General features: G+C 38.2%; 1 protein-coding gene across 4 annotated transcripts in view; it reads right to left on the bottom strand.

Annotated features, from left to right (window-relative positions):
• Window positions 1-802: 802 nt before the first annotated feature.
• The window catches only part of VRK1 (VRK serine/threonine kinase 1), a 77,924-nt gene continuing 62,584 nt past the window's right edge, over window positions 803-16,142 (bottom strand). For 3 of the 4 annotated variants that reach the window (XM_061159390.1, XM_061159392.1, XM_061159391.1), the window contains 2 exons: window positions 5,788-5,878; window positions 803-1,201 (listed from right to left, as the gene is read on the bottom strand). In XM_061159390.1, the coding sequence (XP_061015373.1) occupies window positions 1,170-1,201; window positions 5,788-5,878 (123 nt within the window). In that variant the 3' untranslated portion in view covers window positions 803-1,169. The remainder of the gene's footprint in view (window positions 1,202-5,787; window positions 5,879-16,142) is intronic. The other variant, XM_061159393.1, reaches the window with a different exon arrangement.

Below are 16,142 nucleotides of genomic sequence, written 5' to 3'. Positions count from 1 at the left end.
CATTGGAGAGCAAAGGGTTAAGTCTTTGTGTTGGTTCGGAGTGGCTCAAACCTGGTACAACCCTAACAATTTCTGGTATGTCTACATCCACCTGTACTATTATTTAGTTAATATTTTCTTCAGATCAACTCTTTGAAAAAACTCTAATACCTACTTTAGCCTTGTCCTAAGAGAAATTGCCAGTTTAATGTGCTATTTATATTCTGAATACATATTAAGTGCTTAAAAATTTAAAGAAAAGACCATCTAAAAACACTGTATAGGTTACAAGTCATTAAGGCATACCACCCTTAGAAAATCCAATCCGATTTCAATTTCTCTAATGAAGCCAATCTTGAAATTGTTTATGTTTAAATTCCAAGCTTTATTTCTAATGCAACTATAAAATGTCCACATTTTTAAATTTCTAATCACTTAAACTCTGAAGTGTTTGGTTTTCTGTACAAATATAACGCTACAAAAAATAAAAAACTTGTAAGAAAAATAATCTCATATAAATGAACAATAAGTCATATGTATATATTTGACAGTATTTCCTTAAAGGAAGCCAGTCTATAAAATCTTTGATCATGCCACCATGCGATAACTCTTTTCTTATCATACAGCTTGCACACTTAACTAACTCTCATGTAATCTTTCAAATACATATTTCATTTCTCACTGATATACTTACTGTTTTCTTCCATAATCCTTTCCCTTCTTTTTGTACCTCTCATTTCATATAGCAGGTGATTAATAAATGCTTGCGAAACTGAATAAAATCAATACAAACTAAAATCTTATGGTCACAACAAACTGTGTATTTGTATCAAGCAAAAAAAGACCTTTATTTTAAGTTGTGTATTTCCTTAAAAGTAAGGCTTCTGTCAGACATTTATACTCTGGAAAACATACAACAATTAAAAAGTGCAAACAAACTGCATGGGACAACTTAAAGGGTATAACCTTAAAATTGTTAAATTTTATAAATTAGGCTTTAATAAATTGTATAAAGTATTTATTTAATAAAAAAAAGTCTGCTTTTCAAACACATAGGTACTTCATTGTTACCCCCATTTCCATAAGACTCACATGAAAATAAAACACTTAATACAGAAAAAGAAGAAAAGGTCAAATTGAAAGGAGGAAAACCAAATGAAAGGAAGAAAAGAAAAGCCAGTTCACAGTATTTACTTCTGGACCCTCTTTCTGGTTTTTGAACCTTGAAGAGAAAACAAAGAGACTTAAATCATTAATCATTAATTTACAAAAGCAAAATAACAGATATATAGGTATTTCCATATACAGTTACTAATATTTAAAATCTAACTGACTACGATAAATTGTGGAGATGAAATTCACACACCAATTTATAACTTAATACCCTGAAAATCTCAGGAAATTGTGTCATTTTTCAGTGCATCAAAAGACATGCTAACAAAGTCCACCTTCTACTTTGAGGTCATATGAGAATGCATCCATTGGTAAAATATACCCCATTTACACTGGTCATGAACTATTTCTCCCCCAAATTTTTATTGCACAATTTAAAACATTAACTCCTAATATAAATTATAGCAACGAGACAGGTGTTCCTTGGGGGAAAGCACTGAGTTGCATATTATGAAAAGCCAGGAATTCTGCCTAGATGCGTTGCTTTTTAAAGCCTGCTCCCTCTACTCTTCAGGCAGGAGAGCAGTGGGCTACTCTGAAATGCGAAGTCTTGTCCACTAGGGATTAAGTAGATCCCAACCCAGTCGCCTTCTAGAAAAGCATCACATCTGACACTGGCCTGCGTGCCTCCGGACAGCTCCTCGGCTGGGAGAAACCAGCGCTTCTTTACCCAGGGCACGCGGAGCCGCCTCCCCAAGGAGACTCTGCCCCCACACCCGAGGCCACCTCCACCTCAGCACAGCAGAGCACACAGCAGAGGCCAGGACGAGGCCCGCCCGATCGCAGCCGCCAGGCGGGTGGAGTGTGCCTCCCAGGCCTCGGGCGTCCTTCCGCCAGGAGAGAGCAGCGGGACGGGGTGGGGGTGAGGGCGGCGAGGGGCCCACAGTGATCAATGAGCACACGGAACAACAAAGAGATCAATACTTCTTTTCTGAAGTGAACAAAACATCCTCTGAATCTAGGACAAACTATCTACCACACATGTCTGATCACAGTTTCTAAAGGCTCTCTGATTATAGGTTTATTTAGGTACTTAATTGGAAGATCAGTTTTTTTTTTTTTTTTTTTTTAATTTTTCCAGGTTCTAGTTTCTATTCAGTTGCCATACATTTCAATTCATGCAAACTTCAATCTTATATAAATGCCTTTTCTTTCACCACCACTCATAGTGCTCAGCCTACATACTATGGTGGGCTTAAGAGTTTTTCTTCAATTTTTGTGATACAGGCTTCTTTTAAAAATATCCCATGGCAGATTTTTAGCTTTTTACTATAACAACTTTGAAATTAATTTTGCATAGAAAACAGAGACCGCTGTAGTTGTCTGAAACTGGCATAATAGAATACCACAAAATCAAGGTCAAAGGGAATACATCTCCCTCTCAATAAAATCTGAATCTACTGCCACATTACAAAGGACACTAGAGTTAACAATTATAACTACTTTCTCATTAATGTCCTAATTTTGACATTCTACTCTTAGATTAAATACCACTGCTGCTTATCCCCATTCAATTTGAAGTTTTTCACTGCAACTAAAAATGCCATCACCACCTGGAATTTATTCTATAATATGTATTATGCAACTTAAGACACCTTGCTACAGGTATCAATCCAAAATGTTTCCTAATAATTCTGACTGTTGCAGGAAAAAACCTATTTCTCCTCCAATCCCTTTAAAATATATACTCACTTTCTTAATATTTTACTATGGGTAAAAGGCCCAATCATAAGACTAATGTGTAAAATTTAATATTTGAAAACTAAAACATACAAGATTGGGATACTCTTCATGATGCAGAAGGAAAAAAAGAAGTGGGAAATTTCTTTGCAGGGTGCCTTAGAAATATCTCTTCCTTTACTAGACCCTAACTCTTCAAGGGGTAAACATGTCATGCTTTCCTCAAAGAACTTCAGGAATAGTCCAAAATCCAAGGTACTTCCAAAAATACCATCACCAAGAGTAGGCTGTTGAGTACTGTCTAGTGTATGAACAGTAGGGACAAAGAAGACTAGCCATAAATATCATGGCTATATTAACTAACTTTTAGTGCAATTCTGAAATATTGGCATGGTTTTGAAATGCCAGAATACATGTGGTTTTTTAAAGGTTTATCATTTTGTGGGGGAAAAAAATTACTTGCAGCAAATTACCAAATTTCCTCAATTGGTAAAAATTATGCCTTGCATAAAAATAAAAGGATTAGAGGCCTCTGTTCTTCCTGAAAACCACCCCGTCACCCCCTCTCTTTCTTCAAGAAAACCTACACAATACACATTTTGAAAGCTTTCAGAAAGTGTTCTTACACAATAGACCCCCAGCTAGTCAAAATGAGTTTAGGTGTATCAAGAAAATTATACACATTTTTAAAATGGTCTAAATAGATATTAAAGGAAAGTTGCTCCCATTTTGCTAGGCACAGCATTCTGAAAGATCACACAGTGAGAAAAATCTCTTACCATATTGTAAACCATAAATTGTGTTTGAAAATAAAATTGTTAATGAAGAAACTGACATTTCTAAAGCAGCTGTTAGAGGTAACCATTCTTGAAACATGTTTCTGACACAAAATCTTAAAGCTCTAGAAACACAGAATTCACTGAATCGTATTATGTATTTCTTTAAAAAATTCAAATGTAATAATGTGCCTTCTCCTTCAAGTTACTTTAAATTGATGAATACAAATACATACATTTTCATGAACCCCTGGATGGTTTTTTTTCTTTGCAAGAAGCAAGAACATTTTACTATCTCAGGTAAAATTTCTCTCATTTATGAATATTTAGATAGCAAAATACCTTAACCAGCCTTATATTTTAATGGAGAAAAAGAATTACAATGGGAAAATAACAACATTTAATTAAAGCAATTCAGAGTTTATATGAATAAAAGAGAATCCATTATCTTCACTTTTTTAACATCAAAAAAAATCTGAATTGTTCTTAAATTAGTTATGGAGTCTGTTCTCTTTTGTCATTAATAAATAAAACAAAGATACTAATATATTTTTTTACAGTAAAAAGCCATCAGTATAAGGATCTTAAATTAAAATTTTAGGTATAAAAAACACTTTTCATAATTACAGTCAAACTGAAAATCAGCAACAAAACAAATATCTCAGATGCTCATTAAGCAAAGTTCAGGGAACAAACGACCCTCAGGCATGAAGGGAGGCAGGAGGCTTCCCCAGGCACAGCTGGGAACTGGCTTCGGTCTACATGGGTATCAACCTTACTGTAACAACGTAGGCCCTCTCCTAAACTAAAATTGCCTGTTTTAAATGTAAAGGATTTCTTTAGGTAAAAATATTGCTCGATGGTTATAAATGCTCCTTAATTTGGCTCCCAGTCACCATCACAGCTGTTGCCACTAGCCTCTGGCTGAGACATGCTTCCATGTATTGCTCCTCGGGACTCCTCACTTCCTAGTAACACAATGAAGAAGACAGGGGAGGAGGGGGGAAACAAAAACAGGAGGGAATGGAAGACGGCAGCAGCAAAGTGAGCAGCACTGTTCCAAAGCCTTTAGCTTCCAGAGTGATGTCATACACTCCCTCTTCGGATGTCTCAAGAATTCTCTTGGGTAAGTTCAGAAAAGCCTAAGGACGAACTATCCATAATGTACAGTGAAGAAAATGATCGTAAAATCAGGGTGAAGGTGATTCTCTCTCAAAGTCAATTTTTGCCTTCCACAAACATGCACCAGGGCTGCTTGTCAAAGGGAAGGAAAAATACAGCACTGGCCTGGCTCTACAGGGCACCGACACTCTGATGACATTTTTCCCCAAAATAAGCCTTTTCTTTCAGAAATCAGAAACATTTCAGGGCCAACAAACTCATAAATAAAAGGCAGAGAGAGAGGAGAGAGATTGGGGGGGTGAAGAATGGTACTGTAGCCAGCTCTGAACCTCTCCTCAGCGAGGCAAGTAAACCACCTCTGATGAACCCTGAACATCCCCCTGTTTTCTAAGCCCCACAGGCGTGCCCGCACACCACAGGCTGGTCACTCACTAAGCAGACCCAAGTCCAGCCTCGTCCTCCCTTTGCAGATGCCCCTTGCTAAGCAAGTTCACTTCCGGAAGCCCTGCTCGCAGTGCTCTCAGCACCAGCGTAGGAGCCACTGAAGAAACGACTGTATACCTTGCTTCCTGCTCCAAGAGCTCGGCAAAGCGATGATTCGAGGCTTTAATTCCTTGCAGCCCAACTTGTTGACAGAAGAGTTGGCAGACTCTGTAGTAAGTCATGTACTAACCACCTGACCTGACATGCCCCTTCAAGCCCAGAGTTCTGTGGTTAAGGGTGGGGAGACGGACAGACAGCAGCCAGAGAAATAAGTGTTCTGGTCTCCACGTGTACCCCTTTCTCAACATTCGGTCATGTAAATGCTCTGTGTCTTGGGCTCCATATCTGCAAAATGAGACCAACTCCTGGTCCCGACTTCAGGATTACTGGAAATATGATGAGAATAAATAACACAATGCAGGAACAAGGGACAATGTGATAGATGGTGTGTAAGACCTTCTCTTACCTTTTTAAATTATACAGTGGGAATGTTATGACCCAAACAGTTAACCCTTTATTCAGTGGGAAGAAATCTGTGTTTATTACGTAAGAACTAATAGACCATTCAACTCACGAGTTTGTGCAGCCTCTTCAGTCTGTTTATCCGAGCATTCCATATCTTCAACATTACATGCTACACTTTCCTCAGCTTCTTTCTTTCTCTTCTTACATATAAAAAATAAAAGAAAGAAAAAGAAATGTGGCATAATGGTTAAATAAATATACAAGCTTACCAGATATTAGCATAGATGTATCTATATAGGATTGGGTGCGCCAAAACATACAGGAGAATACACACAGCTTCGTGGGTGGGGGTCGCCTAAGGAAGGGGTAAGGGATGAGAGAAAATGCAGTTAAGAGAAACTTTACCTATACAGTCAGCCTGGGAGTGGGCACATTTGCTATATCCTTTTTATGCTTCATGTAACTTATCATTGAAAGTCATGTTTTAGCCACCTGGACTGATTATACAGAAACCCTTTTTGAAAGCAAAGTGTTTTACAAATTTGGTACCACGACTTGCTCAAGCCAATGATACTTACTTTCGCCATTTTACATTGTGTGTGCAGGATCAGGGGCGAGTAAACTACTTTAATAGGAAAATATACACCTGGCCCATGTATTGCATCAGTGGTTATACCCTATAAGTTGGACTTCCAATAAACGTGTTTTTTTTTTTGTTTTTTTTTTTTAAGTTTAAGAGGGCCTTAAACCTTACTGTAAAGGAAGAATCTTAAAAGTATACAGTGCTCCTAAAATCTCAGAAACAGGTTGGGTTTTTTAATACTCTCTCAGGCCTTTCCTGTTTTCTATGTACTTTTCTAGTCAAGTGTTATTAATACTTAGGAGCTAATGCCTACATTCTATCACCACCCATTCTTTCCAAATGTTGATATAACTTATTTTTCTTACTTTCTATCACAACTATAGTTTCTAACTAGTTCAATACTGTGTAAAACATTTTAAAATTCTTTTTTTTACTTTCTTAATCTTATTTTTTATTGAAATACAGTTAAGTTACAATATTGTGTTAGTTTCAGGTATACAGAAAGTGATCTGGTTATCTTTTCTAAATGGAGGAAAATTACAATGTTGTGGTGGTCTCTGTTGCACATCAACATGAATCAGTCATAATTATATACATTTTTTATTATTTAGCCACTAAGTCACGTCTGATTCTTCTGTGACCTCACGAACTGTAGCCCACCAGGCTCCTCTGCCCATGGGATTTTCCAGGAAAGAATACTGGAGTGGGTTGCCATTTCCTTCTCCAATCATATATATATATATATACACATCCCCTCCCTAAAATTCGTAACATCTCTGTATGTAGGTATACCTATAGAAGGACATTAGTAACGAACTGAAAACTGTATTTTTCACACAGCTTTATCCCATGTAGTCTCAAATATAAATGTGTTGAAATCCACATCAGAACTCAGAGCTTCTCTCAGCTTCCTAAAGTAAGTTTGTAGCATTTAGAAAATCATCTGATACCTCCCAAATTTCTTGGATCACAACATATCAACAGGTCCTCATTTATATTTTCCTAACAATTAGTTTTAAGCTAAACTTTGTTGAAAAAAGAATTTTCCCAGCTTTAGGCCATACTGTGCACACTCTGAAAGAATATAATGCCTGCTGACAGGACACGGTTCTTTTTCCTGATGGCAGCCTTGGGTTCTGTTCCACAGACAACTACACGGGAAAGAAAACTCTATTCAAACGACATCATCTTAAAACCGCCCAGTGGTCAGAAGTGTTGTTATCTATGTATCACAATTAACCACACTGTTCCAAAACATGCTGAGGGTGGCTGTGGAAAGATGAGAACTCAGACATACCCGCCACGGTCCTGAAGAAAATGCGTCGCAAATATAAAAAGAATATCTTGACTAAACCTTAAGAAACTTTCAAAGTCATTCATTTAGCAGATTTGTATATGGAGGTATCGCTTCTCAAAAATTGCTGGAAGAATGGCTGTAACTTCATATAACTGATGAGAGAAGGGGAGAGTGCCTTACATCCTTCTTTTCCAAAGTGTTGCTTCATGATTACCATCTAAACCCTGCTGGGCTGAACAGATTGGTTCGATAATTACATACAATAACTGCAGTGGGCAGGTAACCCTCAGCTGGCACAGGGCAGCTCCCCTGTGAGAACTTCCATATGCAAACTGCACTGATGGAGTGCATTAGGTACCTCTCTCCTGCCGGTGCACAGGCCTGATTAACGCCAGCCAAGACTCCAAGGTTAGCATGTCAGCAGATTTGTGATGCATTAGGCAGGAATAAACACAGACACTTTTGTTCGTTCGGACCAAAATTAAGGAGGAATATTTCAGTACTATGTTGCTTTCCATACGGGAGAGAATGCATTTTCCAGTTTTAGGAGGGCAGATTTTTAAATGCTCATTATAAAGGGAGCTATCCAATACGTTCTACCCAAGAACCCAGTGCATTCATCTTGTTTTCAAGCTTATTTAATAAGTAGGAGCTTTCTTTATCCCCATGCAGGTAAATCACAGAGGGATGAAAATCAGACAGTATTCAACCAACAAAAGAAACACCTGTGTCTGAGCAGGACGCACTGGGGAAAGCGCTGAACTTCATGAATCCACACTCCAGGTGGACGTCTCATGCCCAACTCTTCTGACAATGCATAAAGTGAGGATGGGAAGGGCCAACGGTCTACAGACTAAGACCAATTAATGCAGCAACAACCTTCACGTTAGAGAATATCTAAGTATATTACTCATTCTACAAGGCAATGAGTAAACTTCCTAACAGTGTGCTGCCAGCTTCTTTGTCCTGATATCACCGAACGCTTCACTTTGTTACCTGACAGCACCCTGGGCTTCAGACAGTGCATTATTTGGTTCTCAGTGAACAGAAAGCAACTTCACAAAGTGTGCTGAGCTCTGACTTTGACATATTCCATATCAGGTCTCACAGGTCCCTTTCAAAACCAAAATATTGCAGGACATGCAAGAGTAATTCATAAACTTAGGATAAAGCTTTCTTTTAATTCAGTATGGCTAAAATATCTTTTAAAAATTAGGTTTATTGCAAAGGGCATGAATGCATACATTACACATTGTATTTCTGAAGTGCCTTGATATGCTAGGCTAAAACTTAGTTAATTAGCAGCTTCTCACCTCTAATTTAAAAACAGGAAGACAAATCAGCTAGATGCATTGAACTGATAACTTACTAACAGTCTAAATGAATGGAGACCAGTTACAGACTTAAAGCTGTTTTAAGGGAAAAGAGAAGAAAAGTCTTCAGAGACAAAAACCAAGGACCAATTCTTTGCACCCCAACTCAAACATCCAAAGATCACCTCTAAATACTTTCAGCAGCATCTAAGAGAAGCCAATCAGATTCATGGTTACAGCAAAGGAGATGCGTGCTCAAGGACTGTTGTTGGGTTCCCCCCTCTTATTACAAAAGTCGTAAATGTTTATTATATGGGACTTCCCTGGTGGTACAGTAGATAAGAATCCACCTGCCAATGCTGGGGACATGGGTTTGATCCCTGGTTGGGGAAGATTCCACATGCTGCAGAGCAACTAAGGCCACGTGCCACAACTACCGAGTCCGTGCTCTAGGGCCTGCAAGCCACAACTACTGAGCCCATCTGCTGCAACTACTAAAATCGCATGCCTACAGACTGCGCTCTGCAACAAGAGAAGCCATGACAATGAGAAGCCAGTGCATCACAACTAGAGAGTAGTCCCTGCTCGCTGCAACTAGAGAAAGTCCATGCACTGCGATGAAGACACAGTGCAATCAAATAGAAACAATTTTTTAAAAATTACTGTTCCCTCTGTTCTGTTCCCTCCCTTCCTCACAGGAAACCATATTTTAAAAAAGTGTTTATTATATAAACTTAGAATGCCCAGCTTAAAATGTTTAAATGTTTGGTATTGCACATGTGTCAAAGAACTCTATACACAAACATGACATTGCAACACACAGTTAATCTTATTGGACTTCTTTGATGAAGCCCACTGAAATCATCAGGCAAATGTAGACACTTTACAAATTACTATTATATTCCTTAATAGTAGCCAGAAATAGAATATTTGTCACTAGTGGTAACTAAAAGGAAAAAGACAGAATGTATCTTCTATGACCGTAAAGAAACCTATGTGCTACACCAAAATATTTATAAAACCAGTGGATCTTCGTTAAACTTCACTATCTAGGCAGAAAAAACTAAGGCTGGGACAAAAGAAAGCTGGGAGAACCTGTTCTGTGTTTTGATCTGGTGGGGCTGAGACCAGGAGGACTCAGAGCTCGTGGTTCTTATCAGAACTTTCTTCCACAGGACTTCTTAGACTGACGTGATGGTTGCCAGTGGCGGTGCTTTCACTGTAACAGCCCCCTTCCTGGAGAGCCAGCGAGCACTTACATTCGTGTGTCCCTGACCAGCCGCTGCCCACGCTGCTCTCCCAGCCTGGACCCTCCTGGGGGCAAGAGCACCTGCCATTATGCATGTTACACGTGCGCAAGTATCCAGGGGTCTGCGCACCTGCTGAGCAACTAGTCCACCACTGCAATAAAAGCAAAGAGCTGACAACGCAAGCCCCTCAAAAACCATGTAAATGGACATTAAGTAGTTGCAGAAATGTTTCGAGAAAAAGTAGGAAAAGATCAGACATAACGGAAAAGAGAAGAGATGAAAAGATGGGAGGTGGGTTAGGAAATGAGTCAGTGACTTAAGTGAAGGGCAAATGAATTTAAAGAATGGTCTAAATGTTATAATACATCAAAGTGATTTATTATTTTAAATGAGTTTCTGTGTTAAAGGCTGTGATAAGTATAACACGTGCTATAATTTCCTTCCACGGTAACCCTGATTCTACTGGAAAACAGGCAGGAACCCCATCATGTATTTTCTAGGCACCTACTACATGCCCGGCTTCCCTGGTAGCTGAGCTGGTAAAGAATCCACCTACAATGCAGGAGATCCCAGTTTGATTCCTGGGTTGGGAAGACCCCCTGGAGAAGGGACAGGCTACCCATTCCAATATTCTTGGGCTTCCCTGGTGGCTCAGATGGTAAAGAATCTACTGCAATGTGGGAGACCTGGGTTTGATATCTGGGTTGGGAAGATCCCCTGGAAGGCAGGCATGGCAACCCATTTTAGTATCCTTGCCTGGAGAATCCCCAGACAGAGGAGCCTGGTGGGCTACAGTTCATGGGGTCACAAAGAATCAGACACGACTAAGCAACTAACACTTTCATTGATAAGAAAAGTCATTTCAGAGTCCCGTAAATGAGTCCAATGTAATCCCACATATATAGAATTTCACTCTGGAAAGTATTAATCCATTGGTAAAATGACACAGGCAACACCACATGGTCAAACCCTGATTTTTTTTAGATGGCTAACAAAAGGTGGAATATCTACATCCTTCACCAGTTCAAGCTACCACACTTCTTATGCCAAGAAGAATGAAGCACTGCCTGTAATTATATGAAAATGGTGCAGCAAAGATCATTGCTAACTCATGAGTTAGCAAATAAAACCAATGCATCTGTAAACTCTGTCAAAATAAATAAACAAGTGAAAACTTTGCATCTAGATGGCAAACACACGTGCAACACATTTTTTCGCAAAAATCACTTTCACAAAGTAGGCATAAACGTCCACTTGCTTATCTGGAGCAAATGTGTGTTACTTCTGAAGACCTAGAAACAAGCTGCTTTAGGGACCTACTGTCATCCATGCTTCTAGGAAAAATACTGAGCCACTGAGCAGATAACGAGCTGAAAAACAAGCTGAATCTGATCACGTGATCTTCAGGAATATTACATGACTGAGAACTTACTCTCATCAAGTAATAACGGCAATCACAGCCTGGCAAGATCTCCCAATATAAGCACTTTGGGAGACAGTAAATCCACCTTCTACAGTGCTGGCAACAATGTCTTTTTGAGACTCTATCTTCACTCACGTCCCAACCACCACAAATATGATCAAACCTGTGATCACTTAACAACTGAGAGTTGTATCCAGACATCCAACAAGCAAAGGTCTAAAGACGAACGCATGACAGTACTCTCTTCTGTACTGGAATTAATATGACCTGAGGCTTCCATGACCTGTACCATTAATGTCAAAACCTCCAGCAAAGTCACGGTGTTTCAAGGGCAACTCACAGGGAGAGGCAAATGCATAGCTAGTTATGCTTTAATTGTCTTTAATATTTTATATCTAAAACCACTAGGAGATTTTCAAGTGCCTTGAGTTCCTATGAGGAAAAAAACTATATAAATGCATAATAATAATAATAATTAAAGGTTATATGGTTCTGGACAATTCATCTAACTTCTGATTTTCACTTTCATCATCTGTAAGCAGATATATCTCATATCAGTGCTGTAAAATATATGCAAAATAACGTAAAAGTACTGACAGACTACAGAGTACTACATAAATGTTCAAAGGAGACCCAAGGTTGATATAACCAGCACTGAGCACTCTCAAGTCCCCTGGGTAAATTTCAAACTAAGAATTAAAAGCACAAGACTCTGAAGCTGTAATATTGCAAACTAAAGAGGCCAATATTTATAAAAATACATATTTCAATGAAAACCAAACACTCTGTATGTACTGGTGGGGAATTAAACACTCTCAAGGCATTCATGAACAAGTTTCTTAATGATAAACCAGGCTGCATTAGCGTTCCAATTAAAAACAGACTGCCTGACCTCCCCCCAATACATCTATGCCACAACATTTCTAATCCCTAAACATGGGTGAATACAGAATCCTCTGACATCAGAAGTCCTCTGCTTTATATCAACTGCCTAGGTCCTTTAGTATCAATCAACAGCTTTAGGGAAGAAAGTTAACTTTAAACTCATTAATTTAACCATTTTTAATATGAGTGAGTTATGGAGCTCCATTTTGGAACCTTTATTTCACAGCTATTATCATCTTGTCTTTGTTGCAAAATCAACTTCTACCCATTCCCCATCATTTACTATTCCAAACAATCAACTTGAACACACATACTCACCAAGTCAATGTAAGCCAGTCTTCATCTGCCCGATATACTTAATTGCATAAACTGAACTTTAATGATATATGATCTTAGTTCAAAAGGTGTTGAATGATTCAAATAAAAATTATTTCATTTAATCTTTATTTTCTTGACATATAGACACCAGAAAGACTTGAGAAAATGTAGTCAGTGAAACAACAGCATTAATGTTGCAGTTAACATTTACTGATTAATTTATCATGTGTTCAGCATTGTTCTAAGCAATTTCTAAATCTCATTTAATCCACACAACAATCATATGAGCACGATAGACAATATTATTATTTCCACAGAAAGATAACGTAAAAAACTCATCCCTTATTAAAAATAAATTCACACAAATGTTTAATATAATTACTAAAAACTAATCATGATATCACAGAAAAATGGAATCTTGGTCTAATACTGTCTTTTGAGATCTAAGTTTTGAACATATCTTATAAGCATATCTGTTTATTACGTCCAAAAATAAATCCCCCTACATACCATTCAAAGCAGTTATATGATGCCAAATTTGCTTTTCTATCTCTTCCATAAAAATCAAAACATGGCATGTATGAATAACTGTCTATGAATACAAACTGGTCATGAGGCTGATAAGTGCTATTATTTAAAGTCTTTTAGACTTAAATGCCCAATATCTGCTTTGTCTATTTGCAAAAGGAATGCTTTCCACACGGAAGCTACTAAGATACTCAAATTTTGGTTGGCAGTGGTTCTCAGCTATGCCTGCACAAGATAATCACCTAAAATTCCTGAGGCCTAGGTCCACTCCCATAGCTTTTGGTTTAAGTGGTCTGGGGTGTAAGCCAGGCAGTGAAATTTTTAAAAGCTTCCAGGTGATTTTAATATGCAGTCAAGGAGGCCACTTCCTGCCTTTTCATTTCCATTAGAATCACCTGAGGTACCTGTGGTACGGTGCCCTCCCAGATCATAGCATGCAATACATTGCTGGAGACTCCACTGCGAAAGAAAACATAGTCCTCCCCTCAAAAAGAAAACCTATAAAGTAAACCAGAGGCTTAAAAAAAGATTTTAATGATTAAAGAAATGAGAAATGAAAATTAAAAAAAAAAAAAAAGAAATAACAAGGAAACCAGATAGCTAATAAGCAGAAAAATAATCATTATAGAATTTGTAAGTATATTAGAAATTTCAAAAACCACAGAGCCGACAACTAAATGACATGAAGAAAAGCCTGGGATGATTAGAGATGATGCAAAAGAAACAGACCAAGAATTAAGTAAGCAGTTAGACACGGAAGATGCGTATATTCTCTACACAGTCAGATGCAACTACAAACACCACTGAGGTAAGTGGAAGAACACCTAAATTAGTATAGAGGTATACCATATTCATGGAACAGAAAAGAATATTGTGAAGATGTCAGTTTTTCCCAAAAGTCAATGCAATTTCAATCAAAGTCCCAGAAGTATTTTTGTGGAAATTAGTAAAATTTATAGGTACAGTCAAAGGGCCCAAAATAGAAAGACAATGTCAAAGAAGAACAAAGCTGCAGAAGTTAACAATCAAACACTACCATGAAGCAGCAGTCCAAGCAGTGTGGCACCGATACAGGCAGAAGAGCAGGCCAGAGGCCGAGAACAGAGCCTCGAGGCGCAGACTCAAACACGTGGCCACCGGAGCACCAGCTTCCCGCTCTAGGGACATGCTGACCTTCTCAGCAAACGGTTCAGATCAGCTAGACAACCAGAGGGTAAACAAACACCAATCCACAGAATTCACAAAATCAAATTTTGTTAAATTACGGACCTAAGCAAAAAAGACAAAATAAAATTTCTTGACAAAATAATGATTGTGAAGTAAACAAAATCTTTCTAGACTAGAATACACAAAGCACTAGCCATAAACAAATGTGCACACAAAAAAAACCCCTGATAAATTAGGCTTCATTAAAGTTAAGAATGTCTGTTCATCAAAAGATGTTAAGAGATATTAAGAGAGTGAAAAGAAAAACCACAGCCTGTAAAAAAATGTGCAATACATATATATTGTGTATATACAAAGTACTTAACTCAGAAAATCAAAGAAAAGCAGACAACCCAGACATATTTTAATGGACCTGAAATGCACTTCACAAAAAAAAGGTTAACAAGACTGATGTGCACATGAAAAGGTGTTCAAAATCAACATTCCCAAGGATATTAAATTAAAACCATAAAGAAATACTAGTGAACATCTACCAAAGTAGATAAAATTAACATAATGCAATTACTAGTGTCAGTGAGCATCTGAGACCCTCCCAAACTGCTGGTGGCAGAGCAGAGTGGACAGAGCCCTGGCAGGATCTGCTAAAGCTACTAAGTATACATAGCCCTACGCCCTGGTAACTCTACTATGTACGCACCCAACGTGAATAGATTATATGTTTCCTAAAAGAATTTAGGAGTGTTTTTACCAGTATAATTGCAAACTATGGAAACAACGCACACACCCATGAACAGCAGAAGAGACAAATGAACCATCATACAGTCATGTAACGCAGGACCACACGGGAGCAGAAACCAGAAGGACTTCTGCTACTCGCAACAGCACAGAAATTTGAAATACAAATGAATCAAAGACTCAAAAGTGTACAAAACATACGGTGCTACTGCTAGGTTTTTTAAAATAGCAAAATGAATTCACAGTGTTAGAAGTCATAATGTTGGTAATTCTTAAGGAAGGGGTACATGGCTGAGAGAGATTTTAATGAATGATCCACATCTTGATTTACGGGACATTTAAATGCATGTGTTCACTTTTGTGAAGTTCAAATTTCTCACTTATTTGTGCACTGTGCTGCACAGATAGGGCTTCCCTTGTGGCTCAGCTAGAAAAGAATCCACCCACAATGTGGGAGACCTGGGTTCGATCCCTGAGTTGTAAAGATCCTCTGGAGAAGGGAAAGGCTACCCACTCCAGTATTCCAGCCTGGAGAATTCCATGGACTGTATAGTCCATGCGGGCACAAAAAGTCAGATACGACTGAATGACTTTCACTGCACAGATATCATAATCTCACTTATTTTAATGGATTTTTAAAAAAACTAGGGACAAAGATGCTTGACAAAATCCAAATAAGACAATATCCAAAGTAAAGAAATCAATAATGGGACTTATTGATATAATGGGATTTATTGATTTATCAAGGACAGAAATGGTATGGACCTAAGGGAAGCAAAAGATATTAACAAGAGGTGGCAAGAATACACAGAAGAACTATACAAAAAAGATCTTAATGACCCAGATAACCACGACAGTGTGATCACTCACCTAGAGCCAGACCAGACATCTTGGAGTGCGAAGTCAAATGGGACTTAGGAAATATCACGATGAACAAAGCTAGGGAAGGTGATGGAATTCCAGTT

The sequence above is a fragment of the Dama dama genome, chromosome 13 (assembly GCF_033118175.1).
Source record: "Dama dama isolate Ldn47 chromosome 13, ASM3311817v1, whole genome shotgun sequence".
In the NCBI taxonomy this organism is placed as follows: domain Eukaryota; kingdom Metazoa; phylum Chordata; class Mammalia; order Artiodactyla; family Cervidae; genus Dama; species Dama dama.
Note: the sequence above shows the minus strand (reverse complement) of the source record. Positions and strands in the feature narration are given on the sequence as shown.